Here is a 23,693-nt window from a genome sequence, read left to right on the forward strand (position 1 = left end):
AGCTCAAGACGTTGGGAAAATGTTCTTCAAATTAGATGGTTTGACTTAAATCAATTACAGCATTCAAAGTAGGCCTATAGGCTAAATAAATACCTTTATAAAAGCACAAACAAAAACGTTCAGGGGTTAGACAGGTCTAAGGACAAAACATCCACAGAGGTTGTGTGGAATGCTCAAGCAAGAATCAAAATATTTCAAATTGCAATCTATTCACGCTCTATTCGCCCATGCAGCACCCAGAAACTGATGGGACATCCGAGGAGAATATAAAATATATTCTTTATTTCTTGGGGACATGGGAGAAGGAGGAACCTTGCATGGACCTTGCACATTGAATGGGGGAAATCATATGTCAATCTTTTTCGGCGGAGGGATAGACTTCTGGATGTCATGGTAGTGCTGAGGCTTTAACTCGTAAGATACAGGGGATATTTTGCCAGCTATCGCTGCTTAAACCACGATTCCACTGTGTTTGAGACGTACAAGAAAACAGCTGGGCTCCTACTGCCACATCCGATCACCCTAGTCGGAATTTTATACGGATAATAAGGTACAATATGTATATTCAGGAGAGTTTGCAAAAAAGCTTTCGGACTGGTGAAAGAAGGTAAGAATGAGTCAATGACTAACATTAATGCGTTACATTCTGGAGGTGAAGGACATGCTGTTGCCATGTGCAGTTATTGTGCAGTAATGAGGCGGACGGGTGCACCACTGCTTGACTGTCAGCTGGCTGTCTTCACTCTTCTGCATCCAGCAAAGTGGGACCAGTCATTTATATTGTATCACAAAAGACGGAACCTAATAACTTTTTTCTTATTTAGGTTTTTAGATTACCAGGATGAATCCTCAGCAGCGGACTGCCGCTATTGGAACAGACAAGGAATTAAGCGATTTGCTGGATTTTAGTGCGGTAGGATGGCCGTTTTCTGTTTTTAGTGTGTGCTTTTTTATGTCTCCGATGTTATGGAATTACTCTACCAGACACGAATGTCTAATACATTGTGGTTGGTGGTTACATACATTTAATTTAGGAAGGAATTATAATTGTGTCTGTGTCACAGCGTCAGTCTTCAAATGTAAGGGATACTGACTGACTGAAACTATTTCATAATTGGAATTGGGAAAATGTCTAGTCACTATGTCACTACATAATGGCACATTGCACGAGCATAAATGATAATGATCACAAATTATAAATCTGTTAAATGGTCATTGTTGCTTTTGCTATGTACACTGTCAAGGCAGGTAGCCTAAATTATAGTCAATAAACTCAGCAATAAATCTATATTAAGGCAGCTATTCTAATGTTGAAGATAATTAAAATTCTATAACTATACGTCTACATTTAAAATCTTATAATATTGTTACAGAAAGTGGGCTATTGTCAACACAGTTTGGAGGGTTATATTTTCAATACATAATGTTTGTCTTGCTGAGACATTTCTCCTATGCCATTGCCAGTATACACTTTTAGAACAAAAACAAAAAATGTCCCTCTCCCTTTTTTTGTAGATGTTCTCTCCACCTGTAAACGGTGGGAAAAACATGCCTACCACCCTGGGAAGCAGTCGATTCAATGCACCAGGTAGGATCTCATAACACCTATACTCAAATTAACCCCCTGTTATAGCCTCTCTCTCCCTCCCTCTCTCCCTCTCTCTCTCTCTCTCTCTCTCTCTCTCTCTCTCTCTCTCTCTCTCTCTCTCTCTCTCTCTCTCTCTCTCTCTCTCTCTTTCTCTCTCTCTCTCTCTCTCTCTCTCTCTCATTATGAATTGAAAATGGGGGGACCCTGATGTAAACAAGACAAAAGTCTTTCTCTGGTCAGCAATTGTGTGTATTGAGCCGTACTGTATGTATTGTACCCATTCTGCAATCTGTTAATAATAAAGTTTTCAATCAATCAATTCAATCAATCTCTCTCTCTCTCTCTCTCTCTCTCTCTCTCTCTCTCTCTCTCTCTCTCTCTCTCTCTCTCTCTCTCTCTCTCTCTCTCTCTCTCTCTCTCTCTCTTTTGTGCTCACATCTTGCTCTTTGAAATCCATCTACCGATGTCTTCCATTGCTGTTGGATTGGGTTTGGGTTAATCTTTTAGAAGAAAGATGAAGACGACGAGGGGCTTAGTTTTCAGCCTCAGTGTAATGGGATTGTTTTCCCGCTTGACCATACCTACTGTGCAACGCTCGTGTGCACAGTATACATCTTGACCATACCTACTGTGTGATGCTGCTCGTGTCCACAGTATACATCTTGACCATACCTACTGTGTGATGCTCGTGTGCACAGTATACATCTTGACCATACCTACTGTGTGATGCTCGTGTGCACAGTATACATCTTGACCATACCTACTGTGTGATGCTGCTCATGTGCACAGTATACATCTTGACCATACCTACTGTGTGATGCTCGTGTGCACAGTATACATCTTGACCATACCTACTGTGTGATGCTCGTGTGCACAGTATACATCTTGACCATACCTACTGTGTGATGCTCGTGTGCACAGTATACATCTTGACCATACCTACTGTGTGATGCTGCTCGTGGGCACAGTATACATCTTGACCATACCTACTGTGTGATGCTCGTGTGCACAGTATACATCTTGACCATACCTACTGTGTGATGCTGCTCGTGGGCACAGTATACATCTTGACCATACCTACTGTGCGATGCTCGTGTGCACAGTATACATCTTGACCATACCTACTGTGCGATGCTTGTGGTCACAGTATACATCTTGACCATACCTACTGTGTGATGCTGCTTGTGGTCACAGTATACATCTTGACCATACCTACTGTGCGATGCTTGTGGTCACAGTATACATCTTGACCATACCTACTGTGTGATGCTGCTTGTGGTCACAGTATACATCTTGACCATACCTACTGTGTGATGCTGCTCGTGGTCACAGTATACATCTTGACCATACCTACTGTGTGATGCTGCTCGTGGTCACAGTATACATCTTGACCATACCTACTGTGTGATGCTGCTCGTGGTCACAGTATACATCTTGACCATACCTATACCATACCACAGTATACATCTTGACCATACCTACTGTGTATATACCACAGTATACATCTTGACCATACCTACTGTGTATATACCACAGTATACATCTTGACCATACCTACTGTGTATATACCACAGTATACATCTTGACCATACCTATACCATACCACAGTATACATCTGGCGCCTGAAACATGATCTGTCCACCTGGACTTGCCATGGAGTGACTGTTGTGAGAGATGTGGAACAAAGAACGGTTTAGGTCTTCTAGAAACATTCATCAAAGGGTTATTGATCTAAGAAGTTGTGTTGTAATTGAGTTGTTGTTAACCCCCGATCTTCTGTTCCATAGACTATCGGAAGCATTGGTTTATCATGGGGTTTCTTTCTACTTAAAACAAGGTGTTGAGAGTGTCAGTGCAGAAATGGCCTAAACATTTCTTTAAAAAAAGTGATCTATGGTTTGTTATGATAATCAATAACCCCAACATCTAATGGATATGGTGGTGACCGTGGTATTGGCAGATGTTAGATTTTCTTTTTGCATCAGTCTGATGAGCAAAACTGGGCAGACGTAACTGTATTGGCAAATGTATATCGGCTGATTGTAATGATTATTTGTATTTGTCCCGATGAGAATAACCGAGCAGATGTGGACAACCAATGATTATTTTTTTGTCTAGCCTTGCAGGTTTTTGTGTTTATCTTCTTTGCCACGTGGGTTTTGTTTGGGCACAATGGCATTGACATAGGCTGCAGAAAGAGAAACAAAGACAGATAATTTTCCATTTTCCATTGTTTTCATGTCTTATTGCTTTCATGTGTATGTACAAAACGGGATTAATGCAGGGACTTAAAAAAAAAAAAAAAACGACATGATAAATTGAATTCTCATTATACCAGATGAGAATGTTTGTGAGCACAGTCAAAATTGGACCAGTATTTGTGATGTGCAGTATACTATAATGTCATGTCTTTCCAGGAACTGTTTCACTATCACTAAGTATCAATAAGGCCGTGACATTTTTCATTTTCATCATTTGTCTTTTTCCCACTGCGCTGCAGGCTGCATCGTGGGCTATCAGTATAAATTGTGGTCACTCACTCACTCACTCACTCACTCACTCACTCACTCACTCACTCACTCACTCACTCACTCACTCACTCACTCACTCACTCACTCACTCACTCACTCACTCACAGGGCTGTCCTGTCTTAATCCACCAATAGTCATAGGATTTGTTGACTAATTTCATAGACAAATCATAGACAAAGCTGAAGACCATTCACAAAGGAGTATAGCTTAGAATTTATCTGTGTTTGAGGAACACGTAACAATTTCTTACAGTAGAAAACGTAGCAAAAAATCAATCAATAATCAAATCTAATGACCAGTTTGCACTGACTATTCAAAGCATTGTGCATAAACAAAATAATATTATGTTAATATATGTACATCTCGAAGGGCATTATCCAGCTTATACCACGGCCACCTGACAAAGAAAAAATTAAATAAAGAGCATGTTTTCACGTGTTTTGCATCCAAAATGAAAAGGTTCTGATGAGCCATAGCTGATGACACCTGATGATATGACTAATAATGCAATCACTACCATCATGTAGCAACGTTTATGCATTGGAAATGTTTTTCCCCAGTACTCCAGCAAACAGGATGAACCGCAGATACAACAATGGATAGGTGTTTAATGTCAGTCAAGGTCAACTATGAGCCAAGCAAGCTAACATTTAGCTAGCAAGCATGATAATGTCACTAACGTTGCATATGATTTGGAAACAGTGATTATGATCTGAGTGTGTTTAACAAAAAGTTTCTTTGGCCCCCAAATAATATCCTTATAACGTTAGCCTGTTCAATTTGCACTACTAACTAACTTTAAAGGAATACTCTCCTAACATTTCCATACAAATAAATGTCAGTTTTGCTACTCTCTGTCACCAGTTGATATGCCACAAATGTAAGTCATGAACACAAACTTATATTTGTTACATTTGCTGTTATAAACACTGATGTCTGGTAGCACACTCCCAAGGAAATCATCTGGTGCATAGTAAGTGATTTTGGCAGTGGCGTGCAACATTGGTTTGTGTCGAATAAATAAAAGATGAACTCAGTAGTTGGCACGCCTTTTCAAGATGGAAAGCAAGCAATTGCAGTGCAAAAACAGCAATGACCACTTATCAGACCCACCTGTACTTCATGGAGTTATTTTGTGATTATTATTGCCATCCAAAATGCTTGATTTTTACTGCACCTTTTCTCAAACAATTGCCACGCAATTTTAAACCGTTCCTGTGTTCTATTGTGAGTAAACTGCGGGAGTCCATGAAAAGGTTTTAAATTGTACCCCCCTCTGTCTTCCTACAGTACCTCTCTATTTCACCAACACACACACCCTGCTCCCTCTCTCTCTCTCCACAAAACACACATGTGGGCCTGTATCTCCGTCTCTCTCTGTCCTTCTCACATTCACCATCTCTTTTCTATGACAAACTTAAGGCACTTTTGATCCTACCACAAACTTCAAAGCACTTCCATCTTTTCTGTGATTTATTCTGTAATATGTAGTTAAGTAATGTGTAGTTAAGTAATGTGTGGTTAAGTAATGTGTGGTTAAGTAACGTGTGGTTAAGTAATGTGTAATTAAGTAATGTTGTTAGGGTAGCGTTTAACTGGAGCCCAAGAGCAGAACACAGGGAGAGGAGAATGGAGCTGTTTGGGTTGTTTAATCCAATAGGTACCATGCAGACAGGGTTATAGTTAATACAGGAATGTACGACAGGTGCGAGCAGGAGCACTCCTCGTGTTTCGCAAGAACGTCCTGGCGGGTGGTGTCTCGTGAGACAGCGTAGGCCGGCGGCAGATGATCCTGGGCACAGGGAGACAGGGGGTAGAGCAGATGGTCCTGGGCACAGGGAGACGGGTTAGCAAGGCAGGGAAACAGACAGAGCAGCTAGTAGGTTTCGTCCTCGTACCTAGGTAGGTGTAGCAACACTCGGACAGTGAGTGGCAGGAACCGCAGGGCTCATATTAGAGCTGGTGATGACCTGACGAGTCTCAGGTGTGCAGATAGGACTTGGCTGACAGCGTGTGGAAACAGCGACAGGAAGCTGCCCATATAAGGGCGTAGAAGCAGGGGGAGAGAGAGAGGCTCTGGCCGTGATTGTAACAAATGTGGGGTTTGGTTGATACATTTTTTTCTCCTTTTCTCCTTTTCTCTCATCCCCCAATTTTGTCATTATGCCAATGCCCTCCTGGGGAGGGTGTAGACTGCCATACTGTCATTCTGTACCTGATTGAGTTTTTGATCTCTGCAGCAAACACAAATATTTGTCCGGTTAAGACATAATGAGGATAATTATCCTAAAAAGCAACGTATAGACTCATAGAAACATAATCCCTATCAATCACCACTTATGACCCACTAGAAGTGTGTAGTGAGTCTTTATGACCCACTAGAAGTGTGTGGTGGTGTCTTTATAACCCACTAGAAGTGTGTGGTGGTGTCTTTATGACCCACTAGAAGTGTGTGGTGTCTTTATGACCACTAGAAGTGTGTGGTGGTGTCTGTATGACCACTAGAAGTGTATGGTGGTGTCTTTATAACCCACTAGAAGTGTGTGGTGGTGTCTTTATGACCACTAGAAGTGTGTGGTGGTGTCTGTATGACCCACTAGAAGTGTGTGGTGGTGTCTTTATGACCCACTAGAAGTGTGTGGTGGTGTCTTTATGACCACTAGAAGTGTGTGGTGGTGTCTTTATGACCCACTAGAAGTGTGTGGTGGTGTCTGTATGACCACTAGAAGTGTGTGGTGGTGTCTTTATGAGCCACTAGAAGTGTGTGGTGGTGTCTTTATGAGCCACTAGAAGTGTGTGGTGGTGTCTTTATGACCACTAGAAGTGTGTGGTGGTGTCTTTATGAGCCACTAGAAGTGTGTGGTGGTGTCTTTATGAGCCACTAGAAGTGTGTGGTGGTGTCTTTATGACCCACTAGAAGTGTGTGGTGGTGTCTTTATGACCACTAGAAGTGTGTGGTGGTGTCTTTATGAGCCACTAGAAGTGTGTGGTGGTGTCTTTATGAGCCACTAGAAGTGTGTGGTGGTGTCTTTATGAGCCACTAGAAGTGTGTGGTGGTGTCTTTATGACCACTAGAAGTGTGTGGTGGTGTCTTTATGACCACTAGAAGTGTGTGGTGGTGTCTTTATGAGCCACTAGAAGTGTGTGGTGGTGTCTTTATGAGCCACTAGAAGTGTGTAGTGAGTCTTTATGACCCACTAGAAGTGTGTGGTGGTGTCTTTATGACCACTAGAAGTGTGTGGTGGTGTCTTTATGACCCACTAGAAGTGTGTGGTGGTGTCTTTATGACCCACTAGAAGTGTGTGGTGGTGTCTTTATGAGCCACTAGAAGTGTGTGGTGGTGTCTTTATGAGCCACTAGAAGTGTGTGGTGGTGTCTTTATGACCACTAGAAGTGTGTGGTGGTGTCTTTATGACCCACTAGAAGTGTGTAGTGAGTCTTTATAACCCACTAGAAGTGTGTGGTGGTGTCTTTATGAGCCACTAGAAGTGTGTAGTGGTGTCTTTATGACCACTAGAAGTGTGTGGTGGTGTCTTTATGACCCACTAGAAGTGTGTGGTGGTGTCTTTATGACCACTAGAAGTGTGTGGTGGTGTCTTTATGAGCCACTAGAAGTGTGTGGTGGTGTCTTTATGACCACTAGAAGTGTGTGGTGGTGTCTTTATGAGCCACTAGAAGTGTGTGGTGGTGTCTGTATGACCCACTAGAAGTGTGTGGTGGTGTCTTTATGAGCCACTAGAAGTGTGTGGTGGTGTCTTTATGACCACTAGAAGTGTGTGGTGGTGTCTGTATGACCACTAGAAGTGTGTGGTGGTGTCTTTATGAGCCACTAGAAGTGTGTGGTGGTGTCTTTATGACCCACTAGAAGTGTGTGGTGGTGTCTTTATGAGCCACTAGAAGTGTGTGGTGGTGTCTTTATGACCCACTAGAAGTGTGTGGTGGTGTCTTTATGACCACTAGAAGTGTGTGGTGGTGTCTTTATGACCACTAGAAGTGTGTGGTGGTGTCTTTATGACCACTAGAAGTGTATGGTGGTGTCTTTATGACCACTAGAAGTGTGTGGTGGTGTCTTTATGACCCACTAGAAGTGTGTGGTGGTGTCTTTATGACCCACTAGAAGTGTGTGGTGGTGTCTTTATGACCCACTAGAAGTGTATGGTGGTGTCTTTATAACCACTAGAAGTGTGTGTGGTGTCTTTATGACCCACTAGAAGTGTGTGGTGGTGTCTTTATGAGCCACTAGAAGTGTGTGGTGGTGTCTTTATGAGCCACTAGAAGTGTGTGGTGGTGTCTTTATGACCACTAGAAGTGTGTGGTGGTGTCTTTATGACCACTAGAAGTGTGTGGTGGTGTCTTTATGACCACTAGAAGTGTGTGGTGGTGTCCTTATGACCCACTAGAAGTGTGTGGTGGTGTCTTTATAACCCACTAGAAGTGTGTGGTGGTGTCTTTATGAGCCACTAGAAGTGTGTGGTGTCTTTATGAGCCACTAGAAGTGTGTGTGGTGTCTTTATGAGCCACTAGAAGTGTGTGGTGGTGTCTTTATGAGCCACTAGAAGTGTGTGGTAGTGTCTTTATGAGCCACTAGAAGTGTGTGGTGGTGTCTTTATGACCCACTAGAAGTGTGTGGTGGTGTCTTTATGACCACTAGAAGTGTGGTGGTGTCTTTATGACCCACTAGAAGTGTGTGGTGGTGTCTTTATGAGCCACTAGAAGTGTGTGGTGGTGTCTTTATGACCCACTAGAAGTGTGTGGTGGTGTCTTTATGAGCCACTAGAAGTGTGTGGTGGTGTCTTTATGACCCACTAGAAGTGTATGGTGGTGTCTTTATGAGCCACTAGAAGTGTGTGGTGGTGTCTTTATGACCCACTAGAAGTGTGTGGTGGTGTCTTTATGAGCCACTAGAAGTGTGTGGTGGTGTCTTTATGAGCCACTAGAAGTGTGTGGTGGTGTCTTTATGACCCACTAGAAGTGTGTGGTGTCTTTATGACCACTAGAAGTGTATGGTGGTGTCTTTATGACCACTAGAAGTGTGTGGTGGTGTCTTTATGAGCCACTAGAAGTGTGTGGTGGTGTCTTTATGACCCACTAGAAGTGTGTGGTGTCTTTATGACCCACTAGAAGTGTATGGTGGTGTCTTTATGAGCCACTAGAAGTGTGTGGTGGTGTCTTTATGAGCCACTAGAAGTGTGTGGTGGTGTCTGTATGACCCACTAGAAGTGTATGGTGGTGTCTTTATGACCACTAGAAGTGTGTGGTGGTGTCTTTATGACCCACTAGAAGTGTGTGGTGGTGTCTTTATGAGCCACTAGAAGTGTGTGGTGGTGTCTTTATGACCCACTAGAAGTGTGTGGTGGTGTCTTTATGAGCCACTAGAAGTGTGTGGTGGTGTCTTTATGACCACTAGAAGTGTGTGGTGGTGTCTTTATGACCACTAGAAGTGTATGGTGGTGTCTTTATGACCACTAGAAGTGTGTGGTGGTGTCTTTATGACCCACTAGAAGTGTATGGTGGTGTCTTTATAACCACTAGAAGTGTGTGTGGTGTCTTTATGACCCACTAGAAGTGTGTGGTGGTGTCTTTATGAGCCACTAGAAGTGTGTGGTGGTGTCTTTATGAGCCACTAGAAGTGTGTGGTGGTGTCTTTATGACCACTAAAAGTGTGTGGTGGTGTCTTTATGACCACTAGAAGTGTGTGGTGGTGTCTTTATGACCCACTAGAAGTGTGTGGTGGTGTCTTTATGACCACTAGAAGTGTGTGGTGGTGTCTTTATGACCCACTAGAAGTGTGTGGTGTCTTTATGAGCCACTAGAAGTGTGTGTGGTGTCTTTATGAGCCACTAGAAGTGTGTGTGGTGTCTTTATGAGCCACTAGAAGTGTGTGGTGGTGTCTTTATGAGCCACTAGAAGTGTGTGGTGGTGTCTTTATGAGCCACTAGAAGTGTGTGGTGGTGTCTTTATGACCCACTAGAAGTGTGTGGTGGTGTCTTTATGACCACTAGAAGTGTGGTGGTGTCTTTATGACCCACTAGAAGTGTGTGGTGGTGTCTTTATGAGCCACTAGAAGTGTGTGGTGGTGTCTTTATGACCACTAGAAGTGTGTGGTGGTGTCTTTATGACCACTAGAAGTGTGTGGTGGTGTCTTTATGACCCACTAGAAGTGTATGGTGGTGTCTTTATGAGCCACTAGAAGTGTGTGGTGGTGTCTTTATGAGCCACTAGAAGTGTGTGGTGGTGTCTTTATGACCCACTAGAAGTGTGTGGTGGTGTCTTTATGACCACTAGAAGTGTGTGGTGGTGTCTTTATGAGCCACTAGAAGTGTGTGGTGGTGTCTTTATGACCCACTAGAAGTGTGTGGTGGTGTCTTTATGACCCACTAGAAGTGTGTGGTGGTGTCTTTATGACCCACTAGAAGTGTGTGGTGGTGTCTTTATGACCCACTAGAAGTGTGTGGTGGTGTCTTTATGACCCACTAGAAGTGTGTGGTGGTGTCTTTATGACCACTAGAAGTGTGTAGTGAGTCTTTATGACCCACTAGAAGTGTGTGGTGGTGTCTTTATGAGCCACTAGAAGTGTGTGGTGGTGTCTTTATGACCACTAGAAGTGTGTGGTGGTGTCTTTATGACCCACTAGAAGTGTGTGGTGGTGTCTTTATGACCCACTAGAAGTGTGTGGTGGTGTCTTTATGACCACTAGAAGTGTATGGTGGTGTCTTTATGACCACTAGAAGTGTGTGGTGGTGTCTTTATGAGCCACTAGAAGTGTGTGGTGGTGTCTGTATGACCCACTAGAAGTGTGTGGTGGTGTCTTTATGACCACTAGAAGTGTGTGTGGTGTCTTTATGACCCACTAGAAGTGTGTGGTGGTGTCTTTATGACCACTAGAAGTGTGTGGTGGTGTCTTTATGACCACTAGAAGTGTGTGGTGGTGTCTTTATGACCCACTAGAAGTGTGTGGTGGTGTCTTTATGACCCACTAGAAGTGTGTGGTGGTGTCTTTATGACCCACTAGAAGTGTGTGGTGGTGTCTTTATGAGCCACTAGAAGTGTGTGGTGGTGTCTTTATGACCCACTAGAAGTGTGTGGTGGTGTCTTTATGACCCACTAGAAGTGTGTGGTGGTGTCTTTATGACCACTAGAAGTGTATGGTGGTGTCTTTATGAGCCACTAGAAGTGTGTGGTGGTGTCTTTATGACCCACTAGAAGTGTGTGGTGGTGTCTTTATGACCACTAGAAGTGTGTGGTGGTGTCTTTATGACCACTAGAAGTGTATGGTGGTGTCTTTATGAGCCACTAGAAGTGTGTGGTGGTGTCTTTATGACCCACTAGAAGTGTGTGGTGGTGTCTTTATGACCACTAGAAGTGTGTGGTGGTGTCTTTATGAGCCACTAGAAGTGTGTGGTGGTGTCTTTATAACCCACTAGAAGTGTGTGGTGGTGTCTTTATGAGCCACTAGAAGTGTGTGGTGGTGTCTGTATGACCACTAGAAGTGTGTGGTGGTGTCTTTATGACCCACTAGAAGTGTGTGGTGGTGTCTTTATGACCACTAGAAGTGTGTGGTGGTGTCTTTATGACCACTAGAAGTGTGTGGTGGTGTCTTTATGACCACTAGAAGTGTGTGGTGGTGTCTTTATGACCCACTAGAAGTGTGTGGTGGTGTCTGTATGACCCACTAGAAGTGTGTGTGGTGTCTGTATGACCACTAGAAGTGTGTGGTGGTGTCTTTATGAGCCACTAGAAGTGTGTGGTGGTGTCTTTATAACCCACTAGAAGTGTGTGGTGGTGTCTGTATGACCCACTAGAAGTGTGTGGTGGTGTCTTTATGACCACTAGAAGTGTGTGGTGGTGTCTTTATGACCACTAGAAGTGTGTGGTGGTGTCTTTATGACCCACTAGAAGTGTATGGTGGTGTCTTTATGACCACTAGAAGTGTATGGTGGTGTCTTTATGACCACTAGAAGTGTGTGGTGGTGTCTTTATGACCACTAGAAGTGTGTGGTGGTGTCTTTATGAGCCACTAGAAGTGTGTGGTGGTGTCTTTATGACCCACTAGCAGTGTGTGGTGGTGTCTTTATGACCACTAGAAGTGTATGGTGGTGTCTTTATGACCACTAGAAGTGTGTGGTGGTGTCTTTATGAGCCACTAGAAGTGTGTGGTGGTGTCTTTATGACCACTAGAAGTGTGTGGTGGTGTCTTTATGACCACTAGAAGTGTGTGGTGGTGTCTTTATGACCCACTAGAAGTGTGTGGTGGTGTCTTTATGACCCACTAGAAGTGTGTGGTGGTGTCTTTATGACCCACTAGAAGTGTGTGGTGGTGTCTTTATGACCACTAGAAAGAAGTGTGTGGTGGTGTCTTTATGACCACTAGAAGTGTGTGGTGGTGTCTTTATGACCCACTAGAAGTGTGTGGTGGTGTCTTTATGACCCACTAGAAGTGTGTGGTGGTGTCTTTATGACCACTAGAAGTGTGTGGTGGTGTCTTTATGACCACTAGAAGTGTGTGGTGGTGTCTTTATGACCACTAGAAGTGTGTGGTGGTGTCTTTATGAGCCACTAGAAGTGTGTGGTGGTGTCTGTATGACCCACTAGAAGTGTGTGGTGGTGTCTTTATGACCACTAGAAGTGTATGGTGGTGTCTTTATGACCACTAGAAAGAAGTGTGTGGTGGTGTCTTTATGACCACTAGAAAGAAGTGTGTGGTGGTGTCTTTATGACCCACTAGAAGTGTGTGGTGTTGTTTGCTTTTATTTGTCACGTGTAAAGTACATGTACATTACAGTGGAAATGCTTGGTTCTGTATGAGCCCCTGATAATGTGCTGCATAGGCCTACAGTAAAAAAAAGTAAGTAAAAGAGGAATAAGTCCCAACACTATACAAATATACAATATACCAACTAAAGTACAACCTAAGTACAATGAAAGTACAATTAAGTTAAAATGCAGACAATGAGGTACAAAATGCAGACAATGAGGTACAAACACTTTTAAAAGGCAAGATGCAAAATGAGGTAAGGATGTAGTGCAAATCTCTTTAATAAATAGATAAATAGGGGGTGCCAGGGTGGCGCACCACGTAACGCACTGCGGTGCAACACGGCCATCCTGGGTTCGACTCCCGGACCCGGCGACCTTTGCCGAATGTCTTCCCCCATATCCTCCCATACTTCCTCTCTCTGCCGGACTTGTGTGAAAAACCAATAAACAATCTACCAAAAACCAAAAGAAATTAAATATATAGATAAATATAATAATGATAATAATAGATTTTATTTGTATAGCACTTTTCAAGAACCCAAAGATGCTGACAATAAGCAAAACAAATGAGCAGAGAAACATAGAACCACATGGAATAAGTAACAGTATGAAAACACAAGACATAAAACCACGAGTAACAAGTAACAAATACAAAGTCCAGTAGGGGAACAATCAGGGAAGTAGGTACTGTAGGTTGGAGGAGGGTGGTTATGGGTAGGGAAGGTTGTATGCTTGGGAGAACCGGTAGGTTTTGAGTCGGGATTTAAAGGTGGAGAGTCAGGGTGAGTCTCTGACAGGATAAATATGATGTAGTGTTAAAGTGTTTAAAGTGTCTAAAGTGAGTGTTAAGGTGAGTATTTGTTTAAAGTGAGTGTGTGCATGTGGATGTGTGTGCAATGAGTGTAGATGGATGGTTTGGGTTGGGTTATCTGCAGAGACCCTTTTCTACCTAAAGTTTAACCTAAAATATGTTTTTGACAACATTTGTAGTGGTACGTTTGAGTCATGATCAGCAATGCCTAGTTTGACAGTTTGATCTGAACAACGTTTGTTGGTACAGCTGTATGTAAACACCACATTGTTTTGGTGGTGCTCTAGTGACGTCTAGTGGCTGAAACTAGTATGCCTTTAATTCTAGTGATCGTTTTTAAAGTTGGAAGAATATGAATGCAATGTTAGCTTACCCTAGTGTTGACTTAGCAGATTCAACTGAATGCCACTGTCACTGTAGTTTCTGTGATCAACAGCTGACTTGATGTCTGGAGAGTCTGGAGAGTCTGGACTGGTCAGATGAGCTCAATGGTACACTGGTTGAAGAAACAGCTTGGTTTCAAAACCAAATTCTCAACAATACTAAACGACATGGCCCCCCTAAGAACCACCAGGGTAAAAAATCGCGCTGAGCCGTGGATGCACTCCGAAATACTGGCCGCTATGAAAACCAGAGACAAAAAATGCTCTGAGTTTCGTAAAAGTCAGTCAAAGCTTACTAAAAGCACGAGCAGTGAACTCCAAGCCCACGTGACTGAACTCAAACTAGAAAGAAACAGACTAAGAAACGACGTAAACTCCATGATCAAAACTGCAAAAAAGAATTTCATCAATGACAAAACTGAGGAAAACAAAAACAAACCACGTGAACTTTGGAAATTACTCAATAATCAACTAGGATGCAGTAAAAAACTTAAAACCAGATTCTCAAACATAAACATAAAAACGGACAACACGCTCATCACAGACAAGCTGGATGTAGCCAATTACTTAAACATTTTCTTCACAAACATAGCCACAACACTGGTAAACAAACTACCCTCCCACTCAGGGCTTTATGGGGTAGAACACATAGTAGCTTACTACAAAAACCTAGGGGTCCGCAAGGACGACTTCAAGCTGGAAATGGTAACAACAGATGAGGTACTCAATAAACTGAGCGCCCTCCAACCTAACAAGGCCACTGGCCATGACAACATCCCCTCCAAATTCCTCAGAGACTCAGCAGCCGCCATCACCCCAATCATCACACACATAATAAACCTCTCCATAAAACAGGGACACGTCCCCAAGGACTTCAAAATTGCGAGGGTGACCCCTCTGCACAAAAAGGGCAGCAAATTAGACCCAGGCAACTACCGCCCTGTTTCTATTCTCACCTCCATCTCGAAAGTCATGGAAAAAATAGTCTACGAACAGGTCGAAAAGTACCTAGCGGAAAAAAATCTAATCTACGAATTCCAATCTGGCTTCAGAACATCCCACTCCACTGACACATGCCTTCTCTATTTGAATGACCACATCAAACAAGAGGTGGACGCAGGCAAATACTGCGGCATGGTCATGCTGGACCTACAAAAGGCCTTTGACACGGTCAATCACTCCATTCTGATTGACAAGCTAAAAGCAATTGGTTTTGATAGTCTATCAGTGAGCTGGATACAATCCTACCTTTAAACGGTACCCTATCCCCCCCCCTCACAGTGAGCTGTGGTGTTCCACAAGGAAGCATACTAGGACCGCTACTGTTCCTAATTTATGCAAATGACATGTCGTCAGCTTGTGACTGCAACTTGTTCCTGTTTGCGGACGACTCAGCCCTGCTGGTCTCTGACAAGAACAAGTTACAGGTTGAAAAAAACCTCAGCTCGGAACTAGGCAGAATCTGCATATGGCTCGCTGATAACAAACTATCATTACACATGGGCAAAACAGAGTCCATTCTCTTCGGTTCAAATAACAAACTCAGCAAGACCGACGGCTTCTCAGTTACAGTGGGTGACAATATTGTCACAAGGAAAGATGAAATTACCTACCTGGGTTCCATCCTAGAGGCTAATCTCTCCTGTGACAAAATGGCATCCAATGTAATAAAAAAAGTCAACCAACGAACTCGATTCTTGTACCGGATCTCCTCTCTGGTAAACAAGAATACCCTGAAGACTCTGGCAGGAGCACTCATTCAAGGGTACTACGACTATGCTTGCACCTCATGGTACCAAAGCACCTCAAAGGCGCTAAAAACAAAATTACAAACATCTCAAAACAAACTGGTCAGACTACTGCTTGACCTTACTCCTAGAACCCACCTCACCCCTGCCCACTTTGACAACCTAGGATGGCTTAGAGTAGACGACAGAGTACAGCAACTTGCAATGGGCCTGGTCTACAAGATACACTACACGACCAAGGTACCCATGTACATGTCAAAATACTTCCCAAAGGTCAGTGAATACCACGATCACAACACCAGAGGGAGCTCCACAAATCATGTTAAACCCAGATTCGGCTCAAATAAGGGACTAAACACGTTTCGCAATTATGCCACATCAATGTGGAACGCCCTACCCAAAGCTGTAAAGGAATGTGGATCACTACCCACTTTCAAAACCTCTCTCAAGGGACACCTACGGGAGACTGCAATTCAACACTGGCCCCTGTAAATATCCTAACCCAACCCCCTCCAATGTACAGTCATTTACCTAGTATGGTTTTGTCAATAGTCCAATGTACAATTTTGTTTGTTTGTACAGTGTCCCCCCCCCCCTCAATGTACAGTTTTGCCAATGTACAGTCATTTACCTAGTATGGTTTTGTCAATAGTCCAATGTACAATTTTGTTTGTTTGTACAGTGTCTCCCCCCCCTCAATGTACAGTTTTGCTTGTTTATACAGTGTGCCCCCCCCCCCCCCCAACCACCTCCAATGTAGATTACCCAGTATGGTTGTCAATATCCCAGTGTACCCAACCCCCCCCCACCCAACCTCCTCCAATGTACAGTTTCTACGTCAAATGTATATACTCCCTTTTCCTGACTCCTTCTGTATCACAAATGTATGTCATGTACTGTATGTCATATATGTCCTGATGAATTGAAAATGGGGGACCCTGATGTAAACAAGACGAAAGTCTTTCTCTGGTCTGCATCCCCTTAACAATTGTGTGTATTGAGCTGTACTGTATTGTACCCATTCTGCAATCTGTTAATAAAGTTTTCAATCAATCAATCAATCAATCAATCAATCAATCAATCAATCAATCATGTAAACAAACAGCTGGCTATCAGGGACAGTGTCTGATATTGATCTTACTCCTTGTGTGTTTCTTTGTCGCCACCCTGTGGTGTTCAGAGGATGAGGCAGGCACATGAACAAACCGGCTGACTAGATATTTTGTTACAATCAGTGTATTCTGGACCATACCTAATATATTTCTGTTGTAGCCTACTTTCAAACCCTGCCCTCTTTTCTTGATCCTCCAATCACAACTGTTGCTTCCCTCTGACAAAATTCGATTCAATTGTGAAAATTAATATTCGACAGTGAAAGAAAGTTGTTTGTTCTACCAATTGAAACTATCATCTGGGACTTTGGCTTTTTTTTTTGTGTTTTATTTTTTTTATTATTTTTTAAACATAACATACAATTAGATATACAAGCATTAATTAACAGTACACATCCAATGAAATCACCATTTAAAAAATGTAGCATACGAGATATACACCTAATACTTGCTATCTAATACCCTACATACATATGCTCTCGCTCGCTCCCCCCCCCCCCGGACCCCCACTTGGATAATCCATCCATTATCATTCACTCCTAACCAGGCACTACTATTCATATGCTAGCTTTTATTCTCTCCACCACTTCTAACCACATTGCAATTTTGGTTTCACTGACACCTAGAATTCTTGCTGTAGATATCTCTAGACAAATCACGTCGAGATATGTAAGAACGTTAGGTTATGACTATAACCAAGTTCTGTTAGTAGTGGTGACGCTCGGCGTCACTCATGCACTGTCCTCGCACACGTGCACGCGCACTGAATAAAGACCACAATGTACCTTTAATCCCAATATTTGTCTGACCACACCCCTATCAGCTTACCCATATAAGCAGGGGTGGGGCCACCCACTCGCCTCCTTCCCAAGCTTTCACCACAAGGCGAGATCAAGGGCTGCAGCGGCGTCGGCGCCGTTTTAACCCCAAGCAACCAAGGCGTGCCAGTCAGTCGCCTGATTACAGAACACCCCGAGCTAGCACTATGCGTGCGTCGGGACACAACCACATCAATGAACAGGCTATTTAGACCTGTCATTGAATCCCCAAGGCGCCCAGGGGAACGACAAGAGGGGTGTGACACTTCCTAACTCCAACTCTTTTTAAAAGAAAAGAAGGAAGCACCAACAGTATGTATCCCAGTCTACACAGCCGGGGGTAAAATTTTTTTACATTTTTACATTCCACCACCCTCCCATAGAGAGGAGACGGAAATCTCCAGAGAGACTTCCCACGCGAGCTGTACAGATTGAAAAGAATATATTGCACCTTGCGCCATGTAAAAGTTTGGTTTTAGGGCTCTCCGGGGAGGAGGCACTGAACCCATACACACTCAATAATCGAATTGAATCGAATACACACACAATAGAGTAGGACTCCTTCTTTTTTTTTTTATCCACTTTTTCTCCCATTTTTCTATATTTTTCTCCCATCCCAATTTCGTATCATCCAATTCAACCCTCCCCTGTCACGAACGCTGTTTCTTGCCTCCCACAAGCCGGCTGCAATGTGGACTAAGTCATACATAGCACAAGTCCCCTCCGGTACTTGAGGTAACAGCAGTCGCATCTTTTCACCTGCGCAGCTCGATCTCTCAGTGTCGAGGAGTAACGCGTGGGAGGCTCACGCTGCCCCCGACACTTCCTGATTCTACTGCGCAGGCGCACCAACCGACTTGTAGGAGTCGCTTGTTCACAACGTTCGATCCCCACCCTTCAGTTTTCCCTCCCCGTAATACGGCCAATGTGTATTACTGCGGACGACCAGCTAAACTGAAAACAATGTGGAGAGCTGGATTCGAACACGCGAATCCTAGCGTCTCCACACTGGTGGCGAGTGCCTTGCCCACTACACCACCTAGCCACCCGAGTAGGACTCCTTCTTGAGGTTCCACTCACCTTATCAATCTGAGGAGGAGGCTCTGTACTCTGAGGAGGCTCCCTCACATGGAAGGAGAGTCCCAACTCACAGAAGGCCCGAATAGGAGCTTCGTGAGGAGGAGCCCTGACCACCCCCCGTTTTAAACAGATCCATCATATGGACCTGAACAGCACACGGAAGTCCTACCAACAGAGACGCGCACGGTGACGTACTCTATGGTGGGGGAATTTCTGCGGTGCACACGCCCAATATTCCAGGGCGTGGGACCAGGAAACTCCCCCCCACCCCCCTCACCCTGTAACGTGCCGAACCGCAACGTGACAGGAACCTTGAAGGACAGGTGGGTTTACCGCTGACCAACAGAAAAAAGGGGAGGAAAGGTTACCAGTTCACCCCTTTACGACCCCACACCCATGATACGATGTAATGACAAAAGAGAGTATGACACAGTCATAGTCAGCTCCATGAAGCGTCTAACAGCTTCATACAGCGCATGTGCTAACCTGCTATCTGATTTTTACTAAGGAAAAAACACAGAATAGAGAGGGCTCTCCAAGAGCCCCGGTACCAAACTTACACATGTGCTTCTGTGGCCAGCCCAACCCAGTTGTAGGTCACATGACACACACAACCCATCATCACCTACAAAAAATGGCAAAAACACTCTACAGAGGAACGCCGTTCTTCATAATGAGAGAATACATAATTCTCGATTAGTATCGGCCACAGGCCTTGCTAAGCACACCAGCGTTTCCGTTAGCCGGTAATTACCGGTTTTTGACCGGCAAAATCTGTTGAAGTCCGACATATTTAATCTCTCCGGTCATAATGTCCGGTGAAAATAATTCCCTCTAAACACAATTAGATTATTTGAATTGTATTAAAATAGGCTAAAATTAAATAGCCTATGCGATGAACGAAACAAACAATCATTAAGCAGCCGGTCTAATAATGACATTGTCTTGTCAGCGCGAGCTGGCTGCTGATATATTTGCGAGAAGCATCCATCTGCCGGCCGGCAGGGTGCAGTACTCCAATTCAGCCATTGGCAATTCAGCTGTTGGGTGGGGGCGCTGCTGAGCGGTTTCCAGACCGGACCTAAAAACACTGCTGCTCCATGCTTCACGTAAATATATCAGCAGCCAGCTCGCGCTGACAACAGAATGTCATTATTAGACCGGCTGCTTGGTGAAGCAACGATGAAACAAATGATTGTTTAGTTCATCGCATAGGCTATTTAATTTTAGCCTATTTTAATACAATTCAAATAATCAAATTGTGTTTAGAGGGAATTATTTTCACCGGACATTATGACCAGCACCAAGTCGTTGGGAGGTGGAGATATAAATCACGCAAACCCACGATAATGTTCAGTTCTTCGCTTGATATAATTAATATAAATGTCCAATATAACGGAATTCGTTAGCTCATAAAAATGTGATTATAACAGACTGCTGTTTATTAAGGTCGGGCAGACTGCCCACCGACACCTCAAGTCGGCAGCAGCACGAAGTCTCGAGGGACTTATTTTATTTGGAATATATTAATGACTGTATATACGCAAAAGTAGCCTAGTTTTAAGTTAAAATATTATAAATGCCTTGATGATGTCATTCTTTATATAGGCATATCAATTGTTTTTAAGCTCAATAAACTCTGACCGGAATTTATCCCATTTGTCCGGTAGATTGAAATCTACCGGACACTCAGACCTGCAAAAAAAAATTCTAACGGAAACCCTGAAGCACACACGAAAAGCGACCAAACAATTTTTTCTTTTAGGAAAATAAAGTTTCTCAATCAGTGTTTAGCACAACCTCAGCAATCAAGCTAAGAGTTACATCGTATCCCTACCACACAGTGACACAATGTAGTGCAACAACATGTCTGAGAGGAGGATGAAGAAGTCCCCAGGGAACCGGGGGGAAACACAAGCATCCTACTTTACCCTTAATACGGCCAGTTGAACAGGTAAACCTGTTAATATGTGAACACACTGTTCATTGTCATTACAGGCTGAGAAAAGAATCATTCTTTACTCATATGTCACTAAGCATAGCTTTATAGGTTAGTTTAACCCCCTTAGTTGTGAGTACACAGTACATAAACACACATGATGTTTCTCAACACAACAAACCAGATCATTTCCACATCTGTAACAAACAACCCGTTTTGCATGGAGAAGCTAATACCAGTGACAAGACAATTCACACATAACTCGCATCGTATCCTAAATGTAGTGCAGCAACACTCGTTTTGGAAAACATCGTTATTTACAAAACATTTAGAAGGGAAAGCAAGAAGAAGTGCTCAAGGTCTGGTCAGACCTGGCCTACCTTGAGCGCAGATCAAGCGAAACTGCAGACTCCAACAAGGCACCGTAGTAAACACAGCCGTTCTGTGTTGTCGACCTGGGCAGCGTCGCCGCTCCATCCCGCCGCTACGGTCCCCCTTGTTGACGCAGTCCTTGCCGTCCTGGCCCAGGGCAGGTTCGACAAACATCCTCTGTCAAAGATGACGTCGTAGTCAAGAGTGTTTAAAACATATTATAATCAAAGCACGTTCAACAGTGTAGCATTAAGCTAACGGCTGCACTCGGCCGATAGCAGCAAGCTAACGTTTCCTAGCCTAGCCTAGGTAGGCCATAACTAGCACGCAAGCTAACGTTTCCTTGCCTAGTGATCACAACAGGCTAGCGCCGCAGCTAACAGCTGACTGGCTAACAGTAGGTCACCACTAGCACGTAAGCTAAGCAGCTATCACCTGAACTTGTACACAATGATATAACAATCACTCAGACAGGCCGCCGTTCTGAAACCCTCCTCACTGTTTAAGAGAGAAGAGAAACAAGATGTTAACACAGTTTTACAACGGTGATTTTACCAACACCCGACGGAGCCAGCACAATACCCAACTGGCCTGTAGCTGACTTGAACACAGATCTTCCGCTAACGATCATCCATGCCCATATTTCCTCGTGAGGGAATACTCTCATTTGCATATGAAAGAAGGGGCCTACACGGTGACAGAGAAACAACCACTCGTCCAGAAAACACAGGGATCACCAGTGTTATTGGTCGTGGCCCACTAGTTAACTATAATGGGCTTCAGACCAAGGTCTTCTGTCGCCTAAGAGGCTGAACAAAGGACCCTAGTCTGGGGCCGGTTTTCAGAAACATTGTCAACTAGCCCCCATAGCACTAACAGACAAGTGGAGCTCGCCAGCAAAACATAACTCACCAAACCTGGAACCCACCGCTTCTCACAACAGCGGCGCGTCCTACAGCCCAGCTGTGTCTTTACCGCAACCAGCACACAGCAAGGACTGCAGTTGGAAAAGCATGTAGCGGCGCGAACTCCCAATACGAAAACCGGTGGAGGATTTTTAGAATGATCATCATCTTCCAGACACTCCAGTACGAAGACAATATCGCCGTATTTTCTCGAATATAGTGAGAGAGAAAATAAAGATATGATGTCAACGTATCCTTGTTTTCCAACTCTTCTCCTACCATCACATCACGTCAAGTGGGGATCTACCGAGGCACTTCCTTGTGGTGAAAGCGAGAAAGGAGGCGAGTGGGTGGCCCCACCCCTGCTTATATGGGTAAGCTGATAGGGGTGTGGTCAGACAAATATTGGGATTAAAGGTACATTGTGGTCTTTATTCAGTGCGCGTGCACGTGTGCGAGGACAGTGTATGAGTGACGCCGAGCGGAACCGACTACGATACAGAACCCAAACCTTCTGACACATTTTTTCCGGTTGAAACCATCTTGATGCTATCAGCTTTTTAGCCGCTGTGATACCAGATAAAACTAATCTCTTTAGCTGTATAGGGACTGCAAACTCAAAAACATCATTCAACAGCAATACAGAGGGGTGTACAGGTATATTCAGAATTAAGAAATATGATAATTGCTGGGACACTTCTTTCCAGAATATCTTAACTGGTGGGCAATCCCAGTACATGTGCATAAATGTACCCTCATCCCCATTTGTACATAAGGAGCATCTGGAGTCTTGTTTAAGTCCCATTCTGTTCAATCTTATAGGAGTCAGGTATGTCCTATGAATATAGTTGAGATTAATTTGTTGATGGTCCGGGTTACGTGACGCAAGTCGAACGTTTGCCCAGGCTTCTTGCCAATCAAAATTTATTTCCAGGTCTGGTATATCCCTCCTCCAGACTGAGTCTAGGGGGAGGATTCCATACGAGGACGTTAGTAATTGATGATAAAAATCTGATACAAAACCTCTCGATGTTTCTCTTTCATAGAAGAATTTGTGGTATCTGTGGTGTTCAATTGGTATCCTTAATGGGACTCCATGAGCCTTCAAACATACCAATAACTGTGCGTAAAAATAATATGTGGAACTGGTGAGATAATTTTTTTTATGTATGTCTTCATATCTACAAAAACCCTGTTTGTTGAAAACATCTCCTAATGTGTGTATGCCCTGCTTTTCCCATTTAGGGTATCTTATAGGTCGTTTTCCAATCAGGAGTGCATTGTTATTGAATAGGGGAGTATGACTATGCCATTTATGTGGGTTCGAATATATTTTTTGTGTTTCACGCCATATCCGGATCGCATGAGTAATAATGGGGCCAAATTTCAATTCGCATTGCTTAATTGATAATTTGGTGTATACTATGTCCTGCAGTCTATGTGGTGCTACTATATTTACTTCAAAATTTCTCCAGGATACTGATGCTTGGGAATCAAACCAGGTTGTCAGTGGTCTTAAAGTGTACGCCTTAAAATAGTGGTAGAAATCTGGAAATGCCATACCTCCGTCGGCTTTGTTTCTCTGTGCGGTGGATCTTTTTATACGTGGAGGTTTGTTATTCCAAATAAATTTGTATGCGGTAGAGTGT

At 43.6% G+C, this 23,693-nt stretch overlaps 1 protein-coding gene across 1 annotated transcript in view; it reads left to right on the plus strand.

Moving 5' to 3' along the window:
- Positions 1-841: 841 nt before the first annotated feature.
- Positions 842-23,693, plus strand: part of tcf12 (transcription factor 12) — a gene marked incomplete at its 5' end in the record, with an annotated part of 523,457 nt that continues 500,605 nt past the window's right edge. The window contains 2 exon segments of the mRNA XM_084330674.1: positions 842-913; positions 1,516-1,588. Of these exon segments, the coding sequence (XP_084186800.1) occupies positions 842-913; positions 1,516-1,588 (145 nt within the window).

This window comes from Notolepis coatsorum (assembly GCF_963971535.1).
Source record: "Notolepis coatsorum genome assembly, chromosome: 1".
NCBI lineage: Eukaryota > Metazoa > Chordata > Actinopteri > Aulopiformes > Paralepididae > Notolepis > Notolepis coatsorum.